The sequence below is a fragment of the Mustela nivalis genome (assembly GCF_964662115.1).
Source record: "Mustela nivalis genome assembly, chromosome: 19".
Classification (NCBI taxonomy): Eukaryota; Metazoa; Chordata; class Mammalia; order Carnivora; family Mustelidae; genus Mustela; species Mustela nivalis.
This window is the reverse complement of record NC_139038.1, coordinates 27515647-27539994: the sequence shown is the minus strand read 5'-3', so window position 1 is coordinate 27539994 and position 24348 is coordinate 27515647. Positions and strand designations below refer to the sequence as shown.

The window sequence follows — 24348 nt, the reverse complement described above, 5'->3', positions numbered from 1 at the left end:
AGCCACCCAGGCGTGCCTCCTGGTTGTTTTTACAAATAAAGTTTCATTAGAAACGATCCCACTCCCATTTCCTTGTCTCTTTTCTGTGGCAGCTTTCATGTTACAGGGGCAGGCAGATTTGAGTAGCTACGACAGAACCCATATGGTCCCCCAAACCTAGAATATTTGCCATCAGTCCCTTTAGTGGCAACATTTGCCAACTCCCTGTTTGGAACAGGAAACATAGCTCTCTGTAAAGTGGTATTCTATGGTTACATTTTGTTTCCGCTCTTGTTCATCCCCTCTCCCATTTATAACTGCTTCTCTTTTTCTTGTGCTATCTGCTTTTAGCACACCCTACAATTCAACAAGTGTCCTCTTCCAGAACAATCTTTAATGAGGCTGGATTTGACTGTGGTTTTGGAGAAAAGTCAATGAGATAGTTTTCTTTTTGAACAAAGGTCTTTTATGGGTCAAGTCACTTGGAAAGTGCCTGAGGTTAAACTGACCCAAGAAACCAGTTAACTCCAGCCTTTGGGTTAGCCATGATGCCTGATTAAATTCACAAGGATTTGGGTCTTGACCAAGATTGCATTATCCAGACTCTGGGTAAACTTACAAATGTTTGATCCTCTCTCTCCAGATCTAGCATCAAGAATAAAAATGGCCCCGAGGAATTTTAGGAGTTAGCTTTATCCTTGCCCAGTTGTTTGAAGACTAGAGACAGAGCACAAACCTGGAACCCAGATCACCAAACAAGCAAACTATTGACTTTGGTTCCAAAGAGTGGAGAGATAGACATGTTTCTCCCTGGGCCACCTCATAATGTCCCGCACGGTAACTGATAACTTACCTAATTTCCAGTGTACAACATCTGTTCAGCATCGCCCCCTTTTATTCAAAACTACTCTACTTCAGACCCTATTATAAGCTCCAGACCGCCAAGCGTCAGGATTTAAGAGTGAGTGAGGTCTCCCCCTAGTGGCATAACATTGCACTACACCTCATCACCTTGATACCAGCGCACACATCTCTTGGATAAATTTCTTAAGCAAAATCACTAACCCTGGGCCCCCAAAATGATGGGAAGCAAAGTTTGTATTGCTCTCATAAAATGTTAATCTTAAAATTATTACTAGAATTTAGACTATAATATGTATATATTCCTCCTTTCAGCTATGTGATTTATATATTCTTTTAAGAGTAAATTACTGGAGTTTCAGAACATATAACAGCCTATATATGACATACAGTATATACAAGCCTATGTTATAGATCATCTATATTAAGCTGTTAAATAGAGAGATATTGGTAAGTACAGAAGGAACAGCTAAAAGAGAGAAAAGGAGTACTATAGGGTAAGGTAGGAATTAGAAAAAGGGTGAACAGGGAATGGTGTTTTTATTATAAACCTTTTGACAGTAATTGATTTTTAAAATTCATGCATATTAATATGTGATAAAGTTTCATAAGTGGATGGATAAATATGGATCTAATTATTCAGGCAGCTTTGTTCCTAAAGGCAGGTGTTTGGGGGCAGCTGAGATAAAGGCCTCCCTTCGACCTGCTAGATGCAACCCTGTGTTAGAGAATGTGGCTTAGCAGGTAGCCAAGGCTAGGTTTCAGCTCACCAAAAGGAGATGAGGAATTACACTCCTGCCACCCCAAGTTACTTATTCCCTGGACAGCATCTGAGGCTCTGGTTTAATAGCCAATCTATTAACCCTGGGTCGTGATGAATGGGGTGGTTGAACCCCATCACCCACCCCACCGCCAGTGATGCATTCTCACAGGTCACTTACTTTTCATCTTGTCCTTGGCTCCAGCAATCAGGTAATAAAAGATGTGGAACGTCCTCTCGTCTCTGGCTTGGCGAATCGCCCGCGACTTCTCCAGCAGATCTGGTTTGGGGGAGGAGTTAGGGATTCTGGGGGTATCACAGGTGTTCCCCTTGCCAGAACCTATCTTTCCTCTCCCATCTCTGTCTCACCAACAGCAGGAGAGGAGATCTCACTTAAGCCTTACAAACTATCCAAGGAAGTAAACACAATAGGGACACCGAGGGTCAGGGAAGGAAGTCATTTTCCAAGAGCACGCAAAAAGAATGCAAACCCACCCCTAACTCATTAAAGGAGAGAAGCCATTCCACTTCGGTGTGCCACGGAGACCGCAGGGGTCCCAGATTGTGGGGGAGGGCGCACAGGTGGCTGGGCTGTTGTACCAGGTGGATTTCTTCTTCCATAAGTGCGATGTGGCAGGATGTTAGGGCAGACCCACCTGTGCCCTGCAAAGGTAGCAGTGCTTGCCTTCCTGGAGCCCTAAATTTTAGCCTCACAGTCACCTCCGCTGTCCCAGTCCACTTCCAACTGTGCATCCTTAGAAGGCTTGTTAAAAATCCAAGGGGCTGGCCCGTCCCTAACGCTCTGAGTCTATGGGTCTGGGGTAGGGCCCACGGCCTGCATTTCTTACAAGCTCCCAGGTGGCACAGGGGCTGCTGGCCAGGCTACGCACTATGCCAGCTGCGGATCTGAAAGGCAGAAGCTGAGACCAGAGGGAGGGTCTCTGTCTGGGACTCGCCATGAACATAATAAATGAACAGCTGAGAAGAGTGAGCAGGGGTCTGAGAAAAGCCTGTAAGACTCTTCCCTGGATGGGCCGGCCATGCAGCCCCAAGATGGTGGGGGGTTCTGCCCATAGCGGGCACAGAGAGGCTGGGCTGGTTGGTGGTGGGGCCTGCTTCCTCCAAAGCAGGAAGCTGTTCCTTTACATCTGAAAAATCTGAATTCCACTGGCTCAATGCCACCAGTGCCCAAGGCCTGCTCAGCGGCATTCCAGCACAAGCTCCGGGCCCAGCTGGGTCCCTCTGCAGAGACCGCTTCTCCACCTCTCAGAGCGGGGCCAGAATTAAATGAGATACTATGTGCCAAAGGCCCAGGCTAGTGCTCAACACACGCCACCCTGGTGTAAGGTTAACAATCATCAAAATGCCAGAAGTTCCACAATCTCTTTTCCCAATGCTCAAGCCAGAAGTGGTTCAGAATTTGCTAGATTTTGGACAGACCAATGTGGATGTTCTGTATGCGTAGCATAGGACACCCTCAGTGTCTTTAAGAGAGCTCATGGATACTCCTGTCACTGTTCTCATAAGGGGACTAGAGAGACTACAGACAGCCTCTTGTGGGCTCAGCAGCTGTTACCATCTGCTGAGTTTCGGTTTTCAGAAGTCGCTGGATTCTGGAATTTGTGGAACTGTCTCATCAGAGGTCACTCAGCTAAGGAGAGGTCAACCCCAGAACCAAATGTGGGCTATTTGGGACTCATGTTTGTGCGACAACCACACTGCAGTGCCTGCTGTTCAAAGACTACAACCCCAGGGCCGATCTGTTCTGGAAGGAACCCAGGAGCTCAGAGATAGAGGGGCAGCTCGTCCACCTTTCTGGACCTCTCAGGTTCGGGGCTGGAGGTGGGATGCCGGGCAGGGCCCGTGTGACCCAGGATCAGCAAAGGATACATGTCTCAATGTTGGCTCCCACGATGTAACCAGTGACGTCAAAGTTGATGCGGATGAATTTGCCCTGCCAACAAGAAAACGCAGTTCACGGGGTTGGGGGTGGCTCCCCAGCCTCAGCCCCTCACCCCTGCACTGTAGGCAAGTGAAGAGAGAGAGGTCAGGCAGCATTTGAGGGTCTCGGCGGAGGACAGACAGTTTCTTGCAAACGCTCAGAACCTCACAGGTCAGCATGTCAGAAGGAACCACCATCAGCTGAGCTGGGATGATTTTAAGCCTTGCAGCAACAGAGGAACTTATAAAACACACTCGCAAATCAATTTCATTTGGCTCTTACAATGCCCCTCTGCTGGTCATGGTTATCCCCATTTTAAAGGTGGGTAAGCTGAGGCCAAGAGCGGTAGTGTGACCTGCCCAATGGGACAGTGCTCCCAAGAGAAGCCACAAGTAAGGAGGAAGCCAGTTTTGTGGCAAGCGTTGTGGCTGGGGGGCTCCCTCCCTGCTCTCTTCCCAGAAGCAGGCAGGTTCCACCATGATACGATCTACCAGGCTCAAGTTCATCCAGGTGGAAATCAATCCTCCTCTTTGGGACAGGTGAACCAGGTCTTTGAATCATTAATCACCCACTTTCAGGGCTCTCCATCCCCCGTGAGGCTCCAGTGAGGCTCCAGTGAGAAACGGAGCCTCTTGGAGTCTGGGGAAGCGTATGTGGGAAGGTGGCACTTTCCGCCTCACATACCTTCATCAACTCCCCAACTAGACCACAAGCCTCATGAAGGCTGGAACCACTTCTGAATCATTTGCTACAATTCACGTTTGCTGAGCCAGACGTGAGCCTGGCTCCACGTCTGGTCTCCTGCAGGTGCTTCATAAAAACCCATGGAGCCGACAAAAAAGCAAGAGATGGTGCATGTAACAGTGTTTGAACGATGAGACACAGTAGGTGCCTAATAAATACTCACTAAAGGATGTACGTGCCTACTACATAGTGGGTGTTCAATTTGTGTTTGGCTGAATGCATGAATGAGTATTAAGTGTCTAGCACCTACTAGGTGCTCAGTAAATATTTATTGAATAAATGTCAAATGCCTTACAGGTGCCTAGTATACCAAAGGTGCTCAATGAATATCTGAAGGAAGGAAAAAATGAGTAGCAGGAGCCCTTGCAGCCTTGTAAGGTCACGACAGGACTGAAGATATGAGCACAGCGCTGTCGAGGGTTCACCTCCCCCCATACACAGGCTCTGCATTCTCAGGCAGGCGAGGACACCACAAGAGTTTTGCTACTTACAAATCGTGAAGAGTTGTCGTTCTTGACCGTTTTGGCATTGCCAAAAGCCTCCAGAATCGGGTTTGCTTGCAGAAGCTGCTTCTCCAGCTCACCCTAAAATGTATTCACATCTAGTTAGTGGAGAGAGGAACCCAGGCTACGACAGCTCTGCTCTAGTCAGAGGTCGTCCCAAAATTCTGCCCTTAACCTACAGGTCCTCTCCTCGCCTATCTCCTACCCTGTTTGAGACTCCAATGCTAAGGTCCAGATTTACTCAAGGATTTCAGAAGAGAAGCAACTGGCCAGGCTCTCTTATAGCTAGGGCATCTGTTCCCTAGGAAGGCCACTTTCTGACCAGGGCTTGCTCATCTATGAAATGCCATTTCACTGACAACCACTGCACAAGGTTGAGGACATCATTTGTATCATAATGAATTGTGCTCCTTGGAGCTGTGCAGTGCACAACCTGCGCTGCTGTCCATGGCAGTTCTGCTGCTGCTCACATTTAACAAGCAGCTGTCTTTCAGGCTAACCACACAGCCCTCCTCCTGATGGTTTTAGTGTGATTTTGGTTTTTTAAGTTGCAAGTTTTCTTCTCTCAGGACTTTTCTGAAGTTTTTTATGGAAGACAAGTAAAGAATGCACAAAACCCACCGGGAATACTCTTAACTGACTGCAGAACAAAGCTTCAAAGCAGGTTGCCTGAGCTCCATTCATCAGGTTAAATGCAGCTGAGACTGTACACAGCACCCCCCCCCCAGCCCCCTCTGAGGGAGCTCCTGTGCACAGATGCGGTCATGTGATTAATTGTGGCAGGAAAGGGCCAACGAGGTAAGTCATGCCAGGAAAGTGATGAGTTGCTTTTGCCTAGCCCCAAAACACGATGGCCGCAGACTGGCTCAATGGCCTCCCCATCCAAGCTCTTCCTCTGGGCCTCCCCTGGGAAGTCCTGGGACCTTGGGGTCTCCTCCACGCTCCCTCTGTTGAGTTCCCTGTCCCTTTCCTCAGGGCAGCAGGGCAGGGCTAAAAAGAAGCTGGGAACAGTTCTAGAAGGGAATAGGAGCGCACAGCTCTCCCCCGTGCCTCTGTCCACCAGGAGGGCATCACGGGTAGCTGTCCAGGGGACATGAAGCTGCTACTTATTTCTTCTTATTTCCTTCACAGGCTCTGCTCCTCTGTAACTCCCAAAGATGAAATGAAGGTGTCACCTCTGTGAAAATCCCCAGGGCATAAGCAGAATCCCCCTAACTGGGACCTGTGGAAATCTGCAAGGAAGACAAAGGACTTTCCTTGCCTGGTGGGAAGAAATCCAAAGGGATTACTTCTGTCAACACAAACTTGGGATCCCAACATCTCCCCAAAAAGGTTCCCTTTCTAGAATGGTAATTCCAGTATCGCTTCTCAGCCTTTTTGGCTAAGAACAAGAGTATTCCAGTAGATGGGACTCTCTTCTCAGGAGAGTGTTAAACATGGACATCTGGTTCTAACCATCCCTTGGATGGATGATGAGACTGGCTCAGAGATGTTAAGTGACTTGGCCAGGGTCACACAGGAGCAGATCTCAAATAAGAATCCTGATTCTCCTTCTGACATCCATCCATGACACGGCCTCCCAGGATCTCACTCAGATGGACTGAGTGTGATCCCAGCACATGCTAAGACCTCTGAGGATCTCTTCTAGAACAGGGACCCATACACCAGCCCCTCAAGCTCTGCGTTAGAGATGAGTTCCCATCTGCAGAGGTCCAGGCAGGACCCCGTTGGGTGTTGCATAGCTGGGGCCTTACCATGCCACCGAAGCTAGTGCATCGCAAACGCCAAGTCTCCTTTTTCTGGAGCCTTGGGTCGAGCAACTGGCATGCAAAGACAGACACGCACTGCACACGCATGCACGAGGACACACTGGTGCACAAGGGACAGGGCTCAGGGGAGAAACGTAGGCATGATGGCAGGGACGAGGGAGGGAGGAATGCCACAGCAGTGCCATTAACCGACTGTCAATCAAGCCAGGGAAGCTTCAGGGCCAGAGGGGTCCTAAAACACTCAACCAGGTGGGCCAGATGTCTCTAGGGTGGTCCAGTTTGAGGTACCCGGTGATGGATGCGTTGGTGGGAAGGGTTGCGGGGGCGAGGGGGAAGGGATTCATTCTGAACTAGGGACTTCCATTCCGGGCTGGAGGACAACCTGGAGCATTCCAAGGGGCTCCCACGGCAGGCACGCGGGCCCCCCACCCCCCACGCTGGCGCTGGAACCCCCACCAGATGGTACTTTGGTGAGCTGTTGGTTTGGGCTGTGACCACTCGGGGCCCCGCCCCTTCTACCATCACCTAGAGGACTCAGTGGATGCAAAAGGACCATGCAGATTTAAATACACTCCGTGCCTCCCCGTACACACCAGGAAAACACTCTTAGTTACTCACGTAGGCAAGAGCTGGGCCTTGCTGTAGTTGAACAATACAGTATAAAACAAATGTCAGTGTCATTCCAGTCACACGCCACGTCCGGGGCTGGAGAATTGGGATAGCAATCCCCGCCGCCCCACCGCTGCCTCCCCCAGACAGCCTGGACTCCCCAGGGTAATTGGGGGCGAGGGCAACTTTTCTCTGATTCTGATTCTTTCCCATTGAGCTCGTTCCTTTTAAGAGTTTCTTAGACGCTCAGGCATTTCAAAAGTTTTGGTCCCTGGGGCCAAGGTGGGCTCTTTGGAACAAGATCAGTGAGATATTGATGGAGACAGGTTTGCAGAAGCAGAGAAAAAAGGGCTCGGCCCATCGTAGGCCCTTGGGGGAGGTCAGTCATTATTAGGTATTATTATGTCTTGGGTTGACTATTACAGAGAAAGAGAAGGCAACGGGAAGCCATGTTTAACGGCCGCGTAAACTTAACCGTAGGCTTTTGTGTTCCTACACACTGTGCCAGACACAGTTTGGAAAAGTTGGATTTCCTGCATTTGTTGGAAGGGTTCCCTCCAGATGGTGCCCAGCCCAGACAAGCTGCCTCTGTGACAGTTCTAGAACCATCTAGCAGGTCTAGAAAACGAGCCCCTCCAAGCCGTCTTCAGGCCTCCAGGCTGCCACCTCCCCAGCCCCAAACCTTCAGACAAAGGCACTGACAAGTCCTTCAAGCAGCCCCACTGCATGTCCCCTCCTCCTGAGGGACAGATGAGGCAGGGTGAGACAGAAGACAAAGAAGAGAGGAATGGACCCCAGGAGAGATGATTCTAGAAACTTGCTCTTCTTGTCCTCAGATTGTGTCAGTGTGGGTTTATCTGTATGGTTATTTAGCAGCAATCTCTGTTCCCCACCCATCTAGAAGTCTGGTGAATAGAAGGACAGCATCGCTCGGACTCCTCGCTGGACCCCATCCTCTGATGCATCTGGGCGATGCTCAGTCACTGCACTGAGCCAAAGCCCATAGCTGAGGGACGTTGTTCTTCCCATCCCCTGGGGTCCCAGTCAGAGGGGCACGTGGAGGAGTGACAGGTACGTCTCAGTCCTAGGCAGTTTACTGAGATTTACAGGGTGGTTCTCAATCTGGGTGCCCCAGAGTACACCTGGAGATGCCTGTAGACTTTTTGGGGGGGGGGGCTGTCACAGCTTGGCAGAGGAGCTGCTACGAGCATCTTGTTGGGGAGAGACCAGGATGCTGCTAAAAGTCCTATAATGTCTAAGGCAGCCCCACAGCAGAGAATTATCTGGTCCGGAATGACAGCGGTACCGCTACTGAGAGGCCCTGATGTGAAGCAATCTCCTCACGGTGGCAGGAGAGGGCTTGTCCCAAGTCATGAAACAGGACCCCTCAGGAGGCTGATCGCTGAGGTGAGGAATCGGCCAGAGTCAAGGGACCCACCCAGCTGGAAAAAGACCCCTCCTGTGAGTTGCTGGGCAAGGGACCCGTTAAACAGGGACCCGGGTCTTTCCATGGAGCTGAGACCTGTGCGCTAGGGCTCGGCCACTGAACAGGGGCTGCACTCACCGTGATGCTTGTGTCCTTCTTGCCCTTGTGGGAGGAGGCCACCACGGCGAGGTACTGGATGACTTTCTTGGTGTTTTCTGTTTTCCCAGCTCCGGACTCCCCTCTGAAAGACACGGGAACAGTAGGACATTGAAAATAACCTTACCCTCGTTCTAGAGCGCCCAGTAGGACAAATGAGGCTCCCAGCGGGGAAGCGACTTGCCCAAGGTCATGCTGCCGGCCCAGAGCTGCGTTGGACCTGAAACCCGAGGCTGGCTGCCACCTCAATGTACGCTCCTCCTCCCCCCTGCCCCCGGAGAGGATGCAGGAAAGGATTCAGATGAAAAGAGTAAAAGAGACAAACTGAGTTTTCCTACCAAGGTCCAAACTTAGGTCTATTTGGAATCTTCTCTTTTTTGCTTAAGATACTTTACTTTTTTAGGCCAGTTTCAGGTTCACAACAAGGTTGAGCAGAAAATACACTGAGTTCCTCTATCCGCCTGTCTCTCAACATGTATAGCCTTCCCCACAGTCAACACACCTCCCGCGACCAGTGGTCCATTTGTTATAATTGATGAACATACCCTAACATATCGTCACCCGAAGTCCAGAGTTCACACTAAGGTTCACGCTAGGTCCTGGATGTTCTATGGGTTTGGACACATGTGACATGACATGAATCCATCATTATAGTCCCACACAGAATAGTTTCTTGGCAAATCGTCTACTTCTAAGACATTAGCTTTGTTGACAGAAAGATCAGGCAAAGGGCAGCCTTCTAGGAAGGGAACAGGTAACTCTTAGAATGCCAGCCCCTAAGATAAAAGTGTTAGAAGCTTCCCTTATGGGTTTTCCTACCAGCCATGTAAGTCCCTTCATCCCCTGGAAAAGCCCATGCTGACTGTAAGGTGGCTAGCTAATTATCTGAGGCATGTATCAGAAGACAAACCTGGCTGAAGTAATTCACGCTAAAGTGTCAATGACTGATATGTTTAGCACAGCCTAGTGTTCTTAGTCTTTTCAAAAGAGCACTCCTAAGGGGTGCCTGGGTGGCTCAGTGGGTTAAAGCCTCTGCCTTCGGTTCAGCTCATAATCTCAGGGTCCTGGGATTGAGCCCCACATCGGGCTCTCTGCTCAGTGGGGAGCCTGCTTCCTCCTCTCTCTCTGCCTAATTGTGATCTCTGTCAAATAAATAAATAAAATGTTAAAAAAAAAAAAAAAAGAAAAGCAATCCTAGAATATGGCAGGCCTTCTTGAACCACCTGTCTCTCTGGGCCAGCAAAGATCATCGTGGTGGGATTTCTTCTTCCAAGGGTTCTAGACACTGACTCTGACTCCCACTCTTCCTGGTGAATTGGAAGGACAGGGTCTCAACCATAACTTTCTATCCTTCTTGGCCTCCCTTCCCATTTTCTTCTTTTGTTTTTCCTTTCTTTGCCTAGACTCTCTCATTTTCTGAGCTCACAGAACATTCTGAAATGCAAGAGATAATTTTTTTTTTTCAAGTCTGGAAAAGAACGTGTCTCCCACGAGGTCAGCTCAAGGTTCTCCACGCTGAACCAGTGCCATAGCACTGGTGCGGTCCCTGCTCTTTTTCCTATTTAGGAAAGACATTAATTTTCCCTGCCAGGCACTCGTTAACAACTTTGCTCATGGCTAAAAAAGACAGAAAGTAACACGTGTCCTGAATTTCTGGACCTAGTGCTGTAGGTCCTGATGTCCGGACATCAAGTGTCTGATCTCCAGGAGCGCTGGCCTTAGTACTACCCTCTCTTTCTTCCTAATGGTCTTTGTCCCATTGGCCACATTGTTTCACATAGCCTCAGATGCACTTTGTGAATGGGGAACTGAGGAGTCAATTATTCCTATTTCTTGAGGGGGAAATAGAGTCCAAACAAAAAAAACAAAAAAAAATTTTTTTTTTTTTTAATTTTAAGGAGAGTTGATTTTTAGGGGAAGGAGAGGCCCCATGTTAATTGTTTCACATGTATTATCTCCTTTACCTTCCCTCCCCCAATCCTGAAGGTAGGATGTACCACTTCCCAGTTATTACAGAAGAGGAACTCTGGCCCAGAGTGGGTAAGCAACTCGTCCTAGGTTACACAGTAAGGCAAGGGCACAGTCAGAACTGAAAGGCCTCTCTGATTCCAATGCAGTCAGGATGCTTTCTACTACTTTTCGCCCAGTCATTCCACGATACAGGCCCACCCCTCCAGGGACTAGCTTTCTAAGGCCAGGGGAACCAATGAACCAAGCCATTTAGTCATTTACACCCTAGTATGAATTACTTATATTTATATTATATATTATATATAATTTATATATATAACTTACATTATATATATATTACTTTTTATGTATATTATAGATATTTATTATTTATATTTATAATATATTTATATTTTATATTTATTTATATGATATATTACTTATATTATAATTACAGGCTAACCACAGAATGCTTGCCAGATGTCACCCCCAGACTGAAGGGCAGGTTCTGACCAAAGCAAGAGGAAGGAGAGAAAATCTGAGTACGGGAAGCCACCTTTATAGGTGATGCTGAGCCTATTCAGGTCTAAGTACACACAGCGTCTAGATCCCCAGAACGTCCCCTTTCCCACAGTAATCTCATTTTCCACCTTTGTTTTCAGCCTCTCCTACCTCTTCTGTTTTACAGCAAAGATACTGGCATGACCATGACTGTGGCCCTGACCTTTGACCTTATGAGGGAGGGGAAGTGGGACATACACTCTGGGAATCTGCTTCTCCCCATGTGGGCTGCTTGGCTCAACAGTTTCCAAGTTTTACTGATAAAAATAAATTGTCCTAGGAGGCTGTGCCAAAGAAAACTCCAGAGCTCCAGGCCCACGAGTGTCTGAAGATTGATGTGCTCGGGGCTGCTTTAGAAACATTAATATCTTTACTTTTCCGGCCCCTGAACTCTGGGGGTAAAGATGCCTTCCTGATCAACGTACTCAAAACCTCTGTCCTATTTCGTAGGGAACTTGGTGCCCAGTTCCCTCCTCGTGACCATATAAGGTTTCCTGGCCTTGTAATCCCCCCAATGCCAAGTCCTGCCCCAAAGGCAAGGGCCCTTTTACCCCAGCTAGGCCAGCTACATGGGAGGGCCCTGTGCTTGACTTTGCACTCTGTTGTTGCCATCTTGAAATTCTTAACACTTTTGGAGTAAAGGGCTCTGCATTTTCATTTTGCATAATTTTTTACATCACGTGGCTGGTCTTGGGTCCCAGGGTTGAACACCATTTACGAAACCATTTCAGCTTGTGGTCTGCCCTTGGCAGCGAAGCCAATTTAGCTTTGAGTCTCAGAGTTGTTCAGTCCCTGGTCCTCATGGGACCCCCTACCCCCGCAGCCAGTGAGGTCCTCTAGCAATTCTGTAGTCCAACTCCCACACACCCTGCAAAGCCCAGGTAAGCATTGCCTCTGTTCTGAATGCTGCCTCTAGGTAGGAGCAATCTCTCCTTCCCTGACAGCATCAGCCCACAGAAAACTCAATCAGCCCCAAGGCAAGACCATCTTAGTTCAAATCCCTGCTCAACCAGTTACCTGTGTGACCTTGGGTAGGTCATTCAACTACTCCCATGCCTTGGTTTCCTTATCTATAAAATGGGTATAGTTAAAGCACTTATATGATAGTTACAAGGATTAAATAAGTAGATATGTATAAAAATGTTTAGAACAAAGTCAGATATACAAAAAGATGAGCTATTATTACTTATAACCATTTCTTCCCTAATACTTACATTAATACTTCTAAATTAATGTTTATATAATACTTATAGTCTGTTTATATCATTATCTTCAACATTCACACTATTATTAAAACATAAATACTCTTGGAACAGTACATCAAAAACTAATGATGTATTATATGGTGACTAACATAACACCATAAAAAAATTAACAGCAACAACAAAAAACTATAAATCCCAACCTATTTTTCCACTATGCAAGCCAGAAGTCTGCAAACCATTCCTGTAAGGAGCCAATTACTGAACACTTTAGGCTTTGTGGGTCATGCATTCTCTGTCCCAACTACTCAGCTCTGCCATTGTAGCAGGAAAACAACCAACCACAGCTGTGTGCCAATAAAACTTTATTTACAAAAACAACAGTGAAGGGCCGCATTTGGCCCACTGGCTGTGGTCTCCCAACGCTTTCCTATACATTTTAGACTAATGTTCAAAATCCTTCCCAGGGCCCAGAAGACCCCCTAACTTCCTCTGACCTCCTGGCCCACCACCCCCTTCTCTCTTAATCTAGCCTGTTGTCACATACGGGTTACTCCTGGAACGTAGCACTTCCTCTCAATCCAGGACCTCTCCATGTCTCCCTCACCTGGGTTCCCGACTTGTTCACACAGCATGAACTACATGCAAGACCACAGGACTCAGCTCCAAACATTACATTCACTCACTTTCCAGTTACTGACTGCATTAACATCTGTAGCAAATTTGTGAGTCCCACCTGGGCTTACCTTGACCACTAATTTTTTTTTAATTAATTTATTTGACAGAGATCACAAATAGGCAGAGAGGCAGGCAGAGAGAGAGGAGGCAGCAGGCTCCCTGCAGAGCAAAGAGCCCAATGTGGGGCTCGATCCCAGGACCCTGGGACCATGACCTGAGCCGAAGGCAGAGGCTTTAACCCACTGAGCCACCCAGGCGCCCCAAGCACTGATTATTTTTAAAAGCTCATACCCTGCTATCAACAGGTTAATGCTCGAGTCACTTGGGCTGATTTTGACAATGGCCCAAAAGAAATTTAAGAAGGAGAGCTAAGCTGTTGATAGTTCAGGGCGGACTGGACACACTGGCAAGCGACAGTTGAATGGCTATAGCCAACCCCTTTCACTGGGCACTGGCCATGTACAGGGGCAGTGTGCTGGGGAACGAGGACAGTGTCCCATCCTCCCTGAGCTTGCATTCCAGGAGAGGGAGGGAGACACTAGCCAAGGAAACGAGTAAGTAATCAAGGTCATCCGAGGGTCTGTGATTGCTCCATCAGGGCGGCATGATGGGGGCTGGGGACATGAGGTGGCTGTTGTTGGGTAGCCCAGAGGAGGAAAGGAGCCCTGCGAAATGCAGGCAAACCCTATAATGTAGGTACATTATTAACATGAAATCAATAACACAAGTCACGAACACACAGTGTGGTACTAAATCTAGCACCGAAAGGACACAGTCAGGGAGTTGGAACACAAAGATGGGGTTTCTTCCACTGGGAATGTGTATGTCATTGGGCCATTCAAATGTTTCCTGGCTCTGTGTGTCCTGGTTTTAGCAAGTAGGTGAATTTGCAAATATGGACTCAAGAGGGGTGTCTGGGTGGTTCAGTGTGTTAAAGCCTCTGCCTTCGGCTTGGGTCATGATCTCGGGGTCCTGGGATCGAGCCCTACATCGGGCTCTCTGCTCAGTGGGGAGCCTGCCTCCTCTCTCTGCCTGCCTCTCTGCCTACTTGTGATCTCTATCAAATAAATAAAATCTTTTTAAAAAAATATGGACTCAAGAAATAATAAGGATCGATTGTGTGTGTGTGTGTGTGTGTGTGTGTCTTTATGTTCATTTATGCATATTTTTTAAAGTCTGGAAACAATCACAGCTACCATCACTAGAGGATGGTCAAACACGACACAGCATTTCTGGGCAGCCTCAAGGAGGGAGGCCGGTTTATGTGTGATCAGACAGAACGTACTCCAAGATCCACTGTGGAGTGGAAAAACCAAGGGCAGACCAGCATGTGCAAAACACAACCACTGTGTTTTCTAAAACCCAGAGTTCTGGATCCTCCTAGAGAGGGAGAAAATCCCAACCAGCTCTGGGAACAGCACGTCAGCATTCTCTCACGGCATACATCGTCTGGAGCAGGATCCCAGCTGCCCCTTGAATGCGTGTGAGCTTTCCAGTTTTCCACAGTCCCCACCACTCCCTAATGTCACCCCTGACCTCATCCACCCCTTTCTGTTACCGCCAGCCTCTCCGAGGCATTAGCATCTATAAATCCTGGTCTGGGGAGACAATAATGTCTGTAGCTAGCTGTAGATCTACCCGCCAGGCTTAAAAGATGCATTAAGATAAGAAAATCATGAACACAGCTTATCAGGATTATGACTCGCTACTATTCACTGCCTGTCCGCAGCCCCCCCCCAAGTTTCTCCTTGCTTCCGCTTAGCATGGCTGACAGTGAAGCCACATTTCCAAAAACATCTAACAAGCAGCAGTTATGTTCGCTGAGTGCTAAATGGCATCATCAGATGCCATGCTCGGTGTCTGTCACTAACTCATATATTCCTCACAACCGCCCTGTGAGGCGGGTGCAGCTGTCCATTCTACAGGCAAGGAAACTGAGGCTCAGACAGGGTGGGTGGCTTTCTGTGGAAATACGGCAGAGCTGGGTCCCAGACTCCTTACTTATCCGTCTAGCTCCTTGGCTGCCCCTGACATGAAAATCTGGCCTATTTCTGGAGCCAACATGGCCCCATGATGACTCACTTGGATCAGCTGAGTGTTGTCACAGCGTCACTTAGGGGCCAAAGGGACCCTAGAGCTCCCCACCGCTTTACTTTGTCAGTCAGCAGAGTCCACAAATAGCCTGAGGACCCCTGTGCCGGGGTGGGCGCAGTTCCAGCCCAGTTCAGGCTCCCCATGAGCTGAGACCAAGGGCCTTTTCTTCAACCTCTGTATGCACCAGGTAACCCAGATGTGTTTCTGCCAAAAGGCCTGCACCCTGGGGTCAGGAATCTGGCCACTGAGTCAGGAGTACCCCCTGCCCCACCGGTGAGGCCAGGCCATCAGGCTTCCAGGCCAGTCATTCAGCAACAGATGTTCAGACACATCTGGGGACAGAAAGTCTAGAAGGACCCGCACCCCAGAGCTATCTGAGCTGGTTTTAAGCAGCCATGGTCCCCCAAATAACCTGCCCGGGGAAGCCACCATTGACACGGACATGATGACTAAACCCAGCAGACCCAACGTGAACCAGGTGATGAAGCTTAACATCACTTCGGACAGGTCACATTAGAGTCATGTGGGTTGGATCTTCCCCCTGAAATGGTGGGATGAAGAAGACACCTCACCTCGGCACCATTATCCCCAAAACCTGTAACCCCAGTCTAATGTCCCGGAAAAACATCAGACACACCCAGATTGAGGGGTGTTCGGCTAAATCCCCGCTCAGCCCTCAAAACGATCACGGGTGCCGGAGGGGCTCAGTCGGTTAAGCATCTACATTTGGCTCAGGTCATGATCCCAGGGTTCGGGGATAGAGCCCCATGCGGGGCTCCCTAATCAGCGGGAAGCCTGCTTCTCCTTTTTCTGCTGCCCCTCCCCCACTCCTGTTCCATCTTTCTCTCTCAAATAGATAAATATAATCTTTAAAAAAAAAAAAAAAGCAACCATTAAGGTCATGAAAAACAAGGGAAGTCTGAGAAACTGTCATAGCCCAGGGGAGTCTAGGGAGACAGGACGACGAGATTCCATTCTGGATGGGATCACGAAACAGAAGGACATTAGTAAACACACCGGTCCTTGTCTTAGTGGGACACATGTGGCGAAACGGAGAAACGGAGACCTGGCAGGTGGGATATGGAACTCTCGACACTTGGCAACCTTTTTGTAAATCTAAAATCATTTCAAAAATATTCTATTTTTTTTAAGTGATTCCACTTAAATAATAACAGTGATTTAACAATAATGTGCACACACAGCCAAAATCCTAACCACCACAGTGCCAGGCAAATAAGGTCAGGGAAACATGAATTGTTTTTCTTTCTTTTTCTTTTTTCGTGAGTTCTTCTTCAAACCAAACTCCAGAATCAAGAGCCTTAGACCAGAGGCAACTTTTGCTTCTGGGATCCTACTTCCATCCTCAAAGACAGAGGCTGAGGAGTCACAGAGGAAGTTCTGCCCACAAAGAAGGACATCATCATATATCTGTTTGGGAATAATATGCATTTATTTATTTCTTAAAGATTTTATTTATTTATTTGAGAGAGAGAGAGAGAGAACACCACTGGGATGAGCAGCAGAGAGGGAGAAGCAGACTCCCTGCTGAGCAGGGAGCCCGATGCGGCTTGATCCCAGGACCCCTTGATCCCAGGACCACAGGATCATGACCTGAGCTGAAGGCAGATGCTTCACCCACTGAGCCACCCAGTCACCCTGAGGATAAAATTTAAAATGACCTAAGAGGGGGCACCTGCATGGCTCAGTCGTTAACCGTCTGCCTGGGACGTCTGCCTTGATCCTGGGATCAAGCCCCAAATTGGGCTCTCTGCTCAGCGGGAAGCCTGCTTCTCCCTCTCTCACTCCCTCTGTTTGTGTTCCCTCTCTCTCTGTCTCTCTCTGTGACCTAAGAACTTCACACTTGGAGTCTGGTCAAGGGTTTCACTAACTCTACAGAGGGTCCATAGTCATCAGAAGGGATATTTGTAAATAACACGGGACACGGGAAATGGGACATCAGTGGGAAGTCAAGCAGGAAAAAAAACAAGAGAAAAACATGTATGTGCACGATTGAGTTCACGCTCATGTTTAAAACTGCCTAGAAATACAACAACAAGGCAACATCAGCAACAAGGGGCCACACCAAGGTTTATTGGGGCCAAACTTGGCAGTGGACTGTGGGTGAAGTTTTCCCATCGTTCACTTTTGGGTGTTTATCTGCTTTACTCTTACAGTTACAAAAAAATTAAATATAAAATATATGTGTTTGCGAAATGCATTTTGCATTTCAATTTAATGTAAATTAAAAACTCTTTATTTTGTCTTTAGGGTAGAATGGAAAAAAAGAGCAAAAGGAAGTAGAGAGAAGTTCGTTGATTTGCCTGAAGCCGCGAGTCAGGAAACTTTTTCTACAAAGGGCCAGAGAGTGACTATTTGAGCCCTTGAGGCGCACAGATGATCTGTTGTGCATACTCAACTCAGCCGTAACAGCACAGATGCAGCCACAAGCCAAACTGACACGAGTGGGTGTGGCTGTGTTCCAATAAAACTTTATTTGTAAGAACAGAGGGCCAAATCTGGCCCTAGGGTGACAGTTTGCTGACTCCTGGCCTAAAATCACAGAGATCTATCTCAGGGATTCTTGGATCTGTGCAAGCAGAGAGCTTCATAGCAGCCAGGATTCTGATTCCTCAGCCTGGGCTTTGCTCTGGAACCCCACAGTGCCTCCAGCAAGCAAGGCTCAGCAAAACCCCCGCAGAGCGCCACCACTGCATCAGACAACCAGCCAACAAGGATGTGACACCTGCTACGGGCCGGGAACCATACTAAGTTCTCCCCTGACATGGCCCCCTCAATCTTCCCAACCAGCCCAGGGTGTGGCGGCAATTGATGGCCCTATTCTACAGATGAGGAGACTGAGGTTTGCAGACATACCCATCTTGCCCAAGAAAGAACTGCCGGCATGCGGCGAAGTAGGAAAGCAGACCTAGCCCTGTGTCTCCAAGGCCCCACCACCTAACCTTGAGGGCTGCCCTCTTGAGATTATCTGTGTCCCCTCAATACCACACTGCGTTATCAAAATCCTGTAGGCTTTTACCAAGAAGTGTGCCTTCTTCAAAAACAGCCGAAGGGATAAGGGAGGTGGCATCAAAGTAGGAGGCCTGCTTGGGAGGGAACTCTGGCCAGGCCATAGGGGAGGCGCCCAGTGGAATTGTCTGTAAATAACTCAGGGCTTAGCATACAGTAAGTGCTCACTAAATGCTCATTTCAGAAAGGGGGATGGTGTAGAACAAGACGGCACCAAGTATCTATTGATGGCTTGGTTGTGCCTGCCTCCCTGTGAGGACTTCCATTCAGCAAATGTCAAGTGCGTCTCTACTCTGTGCCACATATGAGCGAGGCCCCTAGGAAGGTCAGCAAAGAGCTCTGCCCTCGTGGACTTTTCTTTTTAGCAGGCTGGATCTCGAGCGTATTAACAAACCAGAAAGGCGTTCCACTTACGTGCACAGAATGGACTGGTCCTCTCGATCTGAGAACAGAAAGAAAAAAGGCCATGAATTAGAATCAGGTCTGAGCTGAGGGTCTGGAGACGGCTCCTCCCCGCGCTCCGCCCCCCAAACTCCTGCACACTGGCCCCATCAAAGTGGCGAGGGGCCTGCTGGGCTCATCGCCCAGGGTGCAGGGGACACGAGCAGAGCCAAGAGGACAGTACGGTTCCTTTCAGCGCTCTTCCCTACCCCCAAGTCCTGAAAGCAATCCTGGAAAGATGCTGGAGCTGATGAGTTCAAAAGGCAGTGGGCTTTCCAGCCCCTCCAGCTCTTGTGGGGTGGGGGGTGTCCTGGGATCCCACTCAGCCACTTCTTAGCTCTGTGGCCTCGGGCAAACAGTCTTAACCCCTCCGTGCCTCAGTTTCTGCATCTGGAATATAGGGTACTTGACAGTTTGGGTTTGAAAATGCAGCGTATCCTGTCCTGGGAAGAACAGCACCCCATGTTCCTCTAGCACACATGCTCCCCACCTCACCCCTGCCATCATATACAGTCTTGGTCCCCACTGGGTCCCCCAGCCCAGAGGGCGGGGAAGCACCAAGGACGGACAGAGCCCCGAGGGGCCGTACTTCCTGCCCCCAGATCCCAAGAAGCCCCTCCCTGCCACTCCTGAGGCTGGCTTTCTAGCTTTCCCACCCCGTCCAGGAGCCCCCTGACCATCCTCCATACATTCCTTTCCTAGATCAAGTGCTGGGTCATGTTGCTGACCACCAGAGGACCCTGGTGGGGAACACAGGGCATCGTGAGATGAAAGGTGATTAAGCAGACATTACTGATCGCCTTCACTCTTTTTTTTTTTTTTTAATGATTTTTTTAAGATTATTTATTTATTTATTTCACAGACAGAGATCACAAGTAGGCAGAGAGGCAGGCAGAGAGAGAGGAGGAAGCAGGCTCCCCGCTGAGCAGAGAGCCCCATGTGGGGCTCAATCCCAGGACCCTGGGATCATGACCTGAGCTGAAGGCAGAGGCTTAACCCACTGAGCCACCCAGGTGCCCCCCCCCACCTTTTTAAAGATTTTATTTGCTTGAGAGAAAGAACAAGCAAGCACAAGTAGGGGAAGCATCAGGCAGAAAGAGAGGCAGAAGCAGGCACCCGCTGAGCAAGGAGCCGGATGTGAGGCTTGATCCCAGGACCCTGGGATCATGACCAGAGCCGAAGGCAGAGGCTTAACTGACCAAGTTTGTTTTTGTTTTGTTTTTTTTAAGATTTTATTTATTTATTTGACAGGGAGAGACACAGTGAGAGAGGGAAATAAGCAGGGGGAGTGGGAGAGGGAGAAGCAGGCTTCCCACTGAGCAGGGAGCCCGATGCGGGGCACGATCCCAGGACCTTCATGACCTGAGCTTAATGACTGAGCCACCCAGGCGCCCTGACCTTCTACTCTTAAAGTCTCCGAGGGTGGAGCCAGGGTCTGGAACTCATTTCCTGCCCTATGAGGGATCTGGGGAGAGTTACCGACAAATTCGACTGCTGGCAAATTAACCGTAACTGAGAAATCAGAGCAGAGAGAGAGGGAGAGAGAATCTCAAGCAGACTCCACACTGAATGCCGAGCCCGACACAGGGTTAGGTCTCAGGACCCCAAGATCACGACCTGAGTAGAGACCAAGAGTCAGACATTCAAGGAACTGCGCCACCCAGGTGCCCAATAAAGTTGTTTTTTAAAAGAAAGTGCTCTTAGATAAAGCCCACAGGTCTGAGCATGGCACTCAAGGCTTCCTGAGACTCCCCAGCCTTGACATCCCTGGGTCCTTCACTCTGATGCCCCAACGGAAACCCCCACCCCCCGCCCCAAGCATACGCCTGCTTGTTCAGGCTGTTCCCTTGTTTTCTGGCCCCTTTCTGGTCCCTCAGCCTCAAAGATGACACCTCCTTGGGATGCCTGGGTGGCTCAGTTGGTTAAGCATCTGCCTTCAGCTCAGGTCATGAGCCCAGGGTCCTGGGATCGAGCCCCGCGTCAGGCTTCCTGCTCAGCGGGGAATCTACGCCTCCGTCTCCCTCTGCCTGCACTCTTGCTCATGCTCTCTCTTTCAGATAAATAAATAACATTTAAGGGCGCCTGGGTGGCTCAGTCGGTTAAGCCGCTGCCTTCGGCTCAGGTCATGATCTCAGGGTCCTGGGATCAAGTCCCCCATCGAGCTCTCTGCTCAGCAGGGGCCTGCTTCCTTCCCTTCCCCTCTCTCTGCCTGCCTCTCTGCCTACTGTGATCTCTCTCTGTCAAATAAATAAATAAAATCTTTTTAAAAAATAAATAAATAACATTAAAAAAAAAAAAGGATGACACCTCCTCCAAGGAGCCTTCCCTACGGCGATGGAACCACGGCATGGCTTGGCCTCCTTCAACACTGTCAAGCTATCACAAATTGTCAACCTTGCTGGAGAGAGTAAGCCCTGAGAAGAGCCTCCAGTCTCCTCCACAATCTCTGTTGCCTCCAGGTCCCTCCCAGATGGAGATTCAGGACCACTCCATGGTTCCTGCCTGTCCGCAAGACGGGGCGATATTCCACACCCCTGGTCCCACAGCACCTGCGCTTCCCAAATGCTCTGTCCCAGGTTTGCTTCTTTCTGTTTGCTGGTGTCTGTGCCCCACAGGACTATGGAGCCCTTAGGCAGAAGCAACCAGTTCTGGACCTTGCTTCCTTCCATTTCCGGACCCCAGCTCCCGAGCCCTGAGCTCCTGATATAGAAAGTTTAGTTGGTGAGCTCTGAAAAAAAAACCACCCCTAACCCTAGAAGAAGTGGGCTTTTGGGGTGCCTGCGTGGCTTGGTGGGTTAAGCCCCTGCCTTCGGCTCGGGTCATGATCTCAGGGTCCTGGGATCCAGCCCCACATCCAGCTCTCTGCTCAGCAGGGAGCCTGCTTCCCTCTCTCTCTCTCTCTGCCTACCTCTATGCCTACTTGTGATCTCTGTCAAATAAATAAATAAACTCTTAAAAAAAAAAAATAAGTGGGCTTTTTTTTTTTTTAAGTAGGCTTCTTGATGGGAACGCTTGATATACATATGAAAAACTGACTTGTTTATTCATTCATTCAACAAATACTTTAAGGGTATCTACCAAATATTGGGCATGATGCCGGCCCTAAAAGTACCACATAATAGTACGTAATACTTAGCACCTTCTCGGTGCCATGCATTGTTCTAAGCATTGACCTGCATTAACACACATTTGACCTCACATATCCTATGAAATAGGCCTTTTTTATCCCCATTGTACAGATGAAGAAACTGAGACACACAGAAATTTTTTAACTTGCCCACAGTTATGCAACAGTGGATGAGGCAGGATTTGAACCCAAATTGGGCCAGACACACTTCCATGTGCAACCTTTGATCTTGACCCCTTCCCCCTTTGGGGTTGAGGAAACAGAAGTTAGGTAGCCCAAAGTCACATGGCCACTTCGGTGACCAATCAGTGTTCTGAAACACCGTGGGTCAGAGGGAGGGCTCTTCCTGCTTTCCTGGGTATGAGAGCACATAGGAAATGTGACATGGGTCCTGAGGGGCCACAGCTGCAGGAGATTAGAAAAGACATTGGGGGACAAGGCAGCTTGGGGAGTCCAGCATGACCAAGCCAAGAGAAGGCATGAGGCCTATTCCCAGGCCACGAAGAAGCTGTGCTAAGGTCGAGGTGGGAAGAAGGAACCACAGTATGGAGTGGCCTCTAGGATAGAAGAAGGATCCACTTCCTAAGAAGCAGATCTCAAATCCACACATCTGTCCCAGCACGCCTGTCTCACCCAGTCTAAGAAATATCACTTTGAGCCCACATCGTCTATCTCCCTATACTAGAAAGTAAGCTTTACTGGGGAAGTAGAAGCTTATACGTTTTGTTTAACATTGTATCTCCAGCACCTTGCACATAGTTGGTGCTCAATTATATTGTTGGATGGATGGATGGATGGATGGATGGATGGATGGATGGATGGATGGTAAGATGAATGGTTGCCTGGATGGAAGGGAAGGTGGATGGATGGGTGGATGGATGGATGGACGGACAGTTGGGTGGGTGGGTGGATGGGTGGATGGGAAGACGAATGGCTGGCTGGATGGAAGGGAAGGTGGATGGATGGATGGATGGATGGATGGATGGATGGATGGATGGATGGTAAGATGAATGGTTGCCTGGATGGAAGGGAAGGTGGATGGATGGGTGGATGGATGGACGGACGGATGGATGGACGGACAGTTGGGTGGGTGGGTGGATAGATGGATGGGAAGATGAATGGTTGGCTGGCTGGATGGAAAGATGGATGGATGGATGAATGCATGAATGGATGGACGGACGGACACTTGGGTGGGTGGGTGGATGGATGGACAGACAGTTGGGTGGGTGGGTGGATGGATGGATGGATGGATGGGACTGGAGAAGGTCATTCCTGTGTGTCACTGGGGAATAGAGCAGACAGTAATGACCATATCTAGAGGGTGGAATTCTATCACATAGGGAAGATCTAGGCCCACCACAAGGCAACATGAATGACTGGGAAAGTTCCATGAACCCTGTTCCACCTCGAATTAGTTCTCCTTTTCTTCTCTCAGATTACAGATGGGCATTCTGGTGACTCATTTGAGCCACAACCTCAAAACAAAAGGAAGAGATACCAAAACACTACTTAATTCCTCTTTCTTGCTCTAAGTTTTTCCACCTTGAGGTGGCAGTACAGGCCTCAGCTGCCTGCGGGCACCATGTTCAGGGAGTGTGGAGACGCTCCATTCAGGCAAGTCTGACCCCTGAGCTGAGGGCCAAGGGGAGGCCCTTGCAGGGAGAAGAACCCCAGGAACAAGACAGAAAGATGGAGCGCCTTCCCTCTGCATCAGAACCCCATCACCACGGAGTCTCATCTTCCAGCCCAACTGCACTGACTCGTACCTATACCGCCGTCTTCTGCTCTGATTCCTGGCTGCTCCACACCCTTCCAGAAACATCCACATGAGGAATACCCACACATGTGACTAATGACAGACGCCTAAGTCGGTCTACTGTAACAACATCAGCAGTAGTGGAAGACTGGATGCAAACCATTTGACTGGTCCATCCACTGAAGACAAGCGAATCAAACAACTTCTAATAGTTAAACACTGGTGTGGCCATGTAAGGGCACATTAGGCAGCCAGTAAAAAGGACCAAGCAGATATTTACCCACTGATGCAGAACTCTAAGATACGTTAAGCTAAAAAATAAATAGCTAGGAAAGACGGCAATATGCCTTTTGTGTCTTAAAAAGGATATAGGGGCATCTGGGTGGCTTAGTTGGTTAAGAATCTGACTCTTGATTTCAACTCAGATCCTGATCTCTGGGTCCTGAGATTGAGCCCCCAATCGGGCTCTGCACTGAGCCGGAAGTCAGCTTGGGATTCTTCTAACCATTCCTTTATCTCAGCAAAAAAGTGGTGAATAGAAAAATACTCTTTTTTTTAAAAAAAGATTTTATTTATTTATTTGACAGACAGAGATCACAAGTAGGCAGAGAGGCAGTCAGAGAGAGGAGGAAGCAGGCTCCCTGATGAGCAGAGAGCCCGACGCGGGGCTCGATCCCAGGACTCTGGGATCATGACCTGAGCCAAAGGCAGAGGCTTTAACCCACTGAGCCACCCAGGCGCCCCTGGAAAAATATTCTTTACT

At 48.9% G+C, this 24348-nt stretch overlaps 2 protein-coding genes across 4 annotated transcripts in view; one reads left to right on the top strand and one right to left on the bottom strand.

Annotated features, from left to right (window-relative positions):
- Positions 1–24348, top strand: part of ABCC1 (ATP binding cassette subfamily C member 1 (ABCC1 blood group)) — a 318947-nt gene that overhangs the window by 66954 nt on the left and 227645 nt on the right. The window lies entirely within an intron of this gene.
- The window catches only part of MYH11 (myosin heavy chain 11), a 111581-nt gene that overhangs the window by 46005 nt on the left and 41228 nt on the right, over positions 1–24348 (bottom strand). For 2 of the 3 annotated variants that reach the window (XM_082714962.1, XM_082714963.1), the window contains exons 4-9: positions 18676–18703; positions 8732–8834; positions 7177–7197; positions 4778–4870; positions 3491–3554; positions 1782–1880 (exon numbers count right to left, since the gene is read on the bottom strand). In XM_082714962.1, coding sequence (XP_082571088.1) covers positions 1782–1880; positions 3491–3554; positions 4778–4870; positions 7177–7197; positions 8732–8834; positions 18676–18703 — 408 coding nt within the window. The remainder of the gene's footprint in view (positions 1–1781; positions 1881–3490; positions 3555–4777; positions 4871–7176; positions 7198–8731; positions 8835–18675; positions 18704–24348) is intronic. The other variant, XM_082714961.1, reaches the window with a different exon arrangement.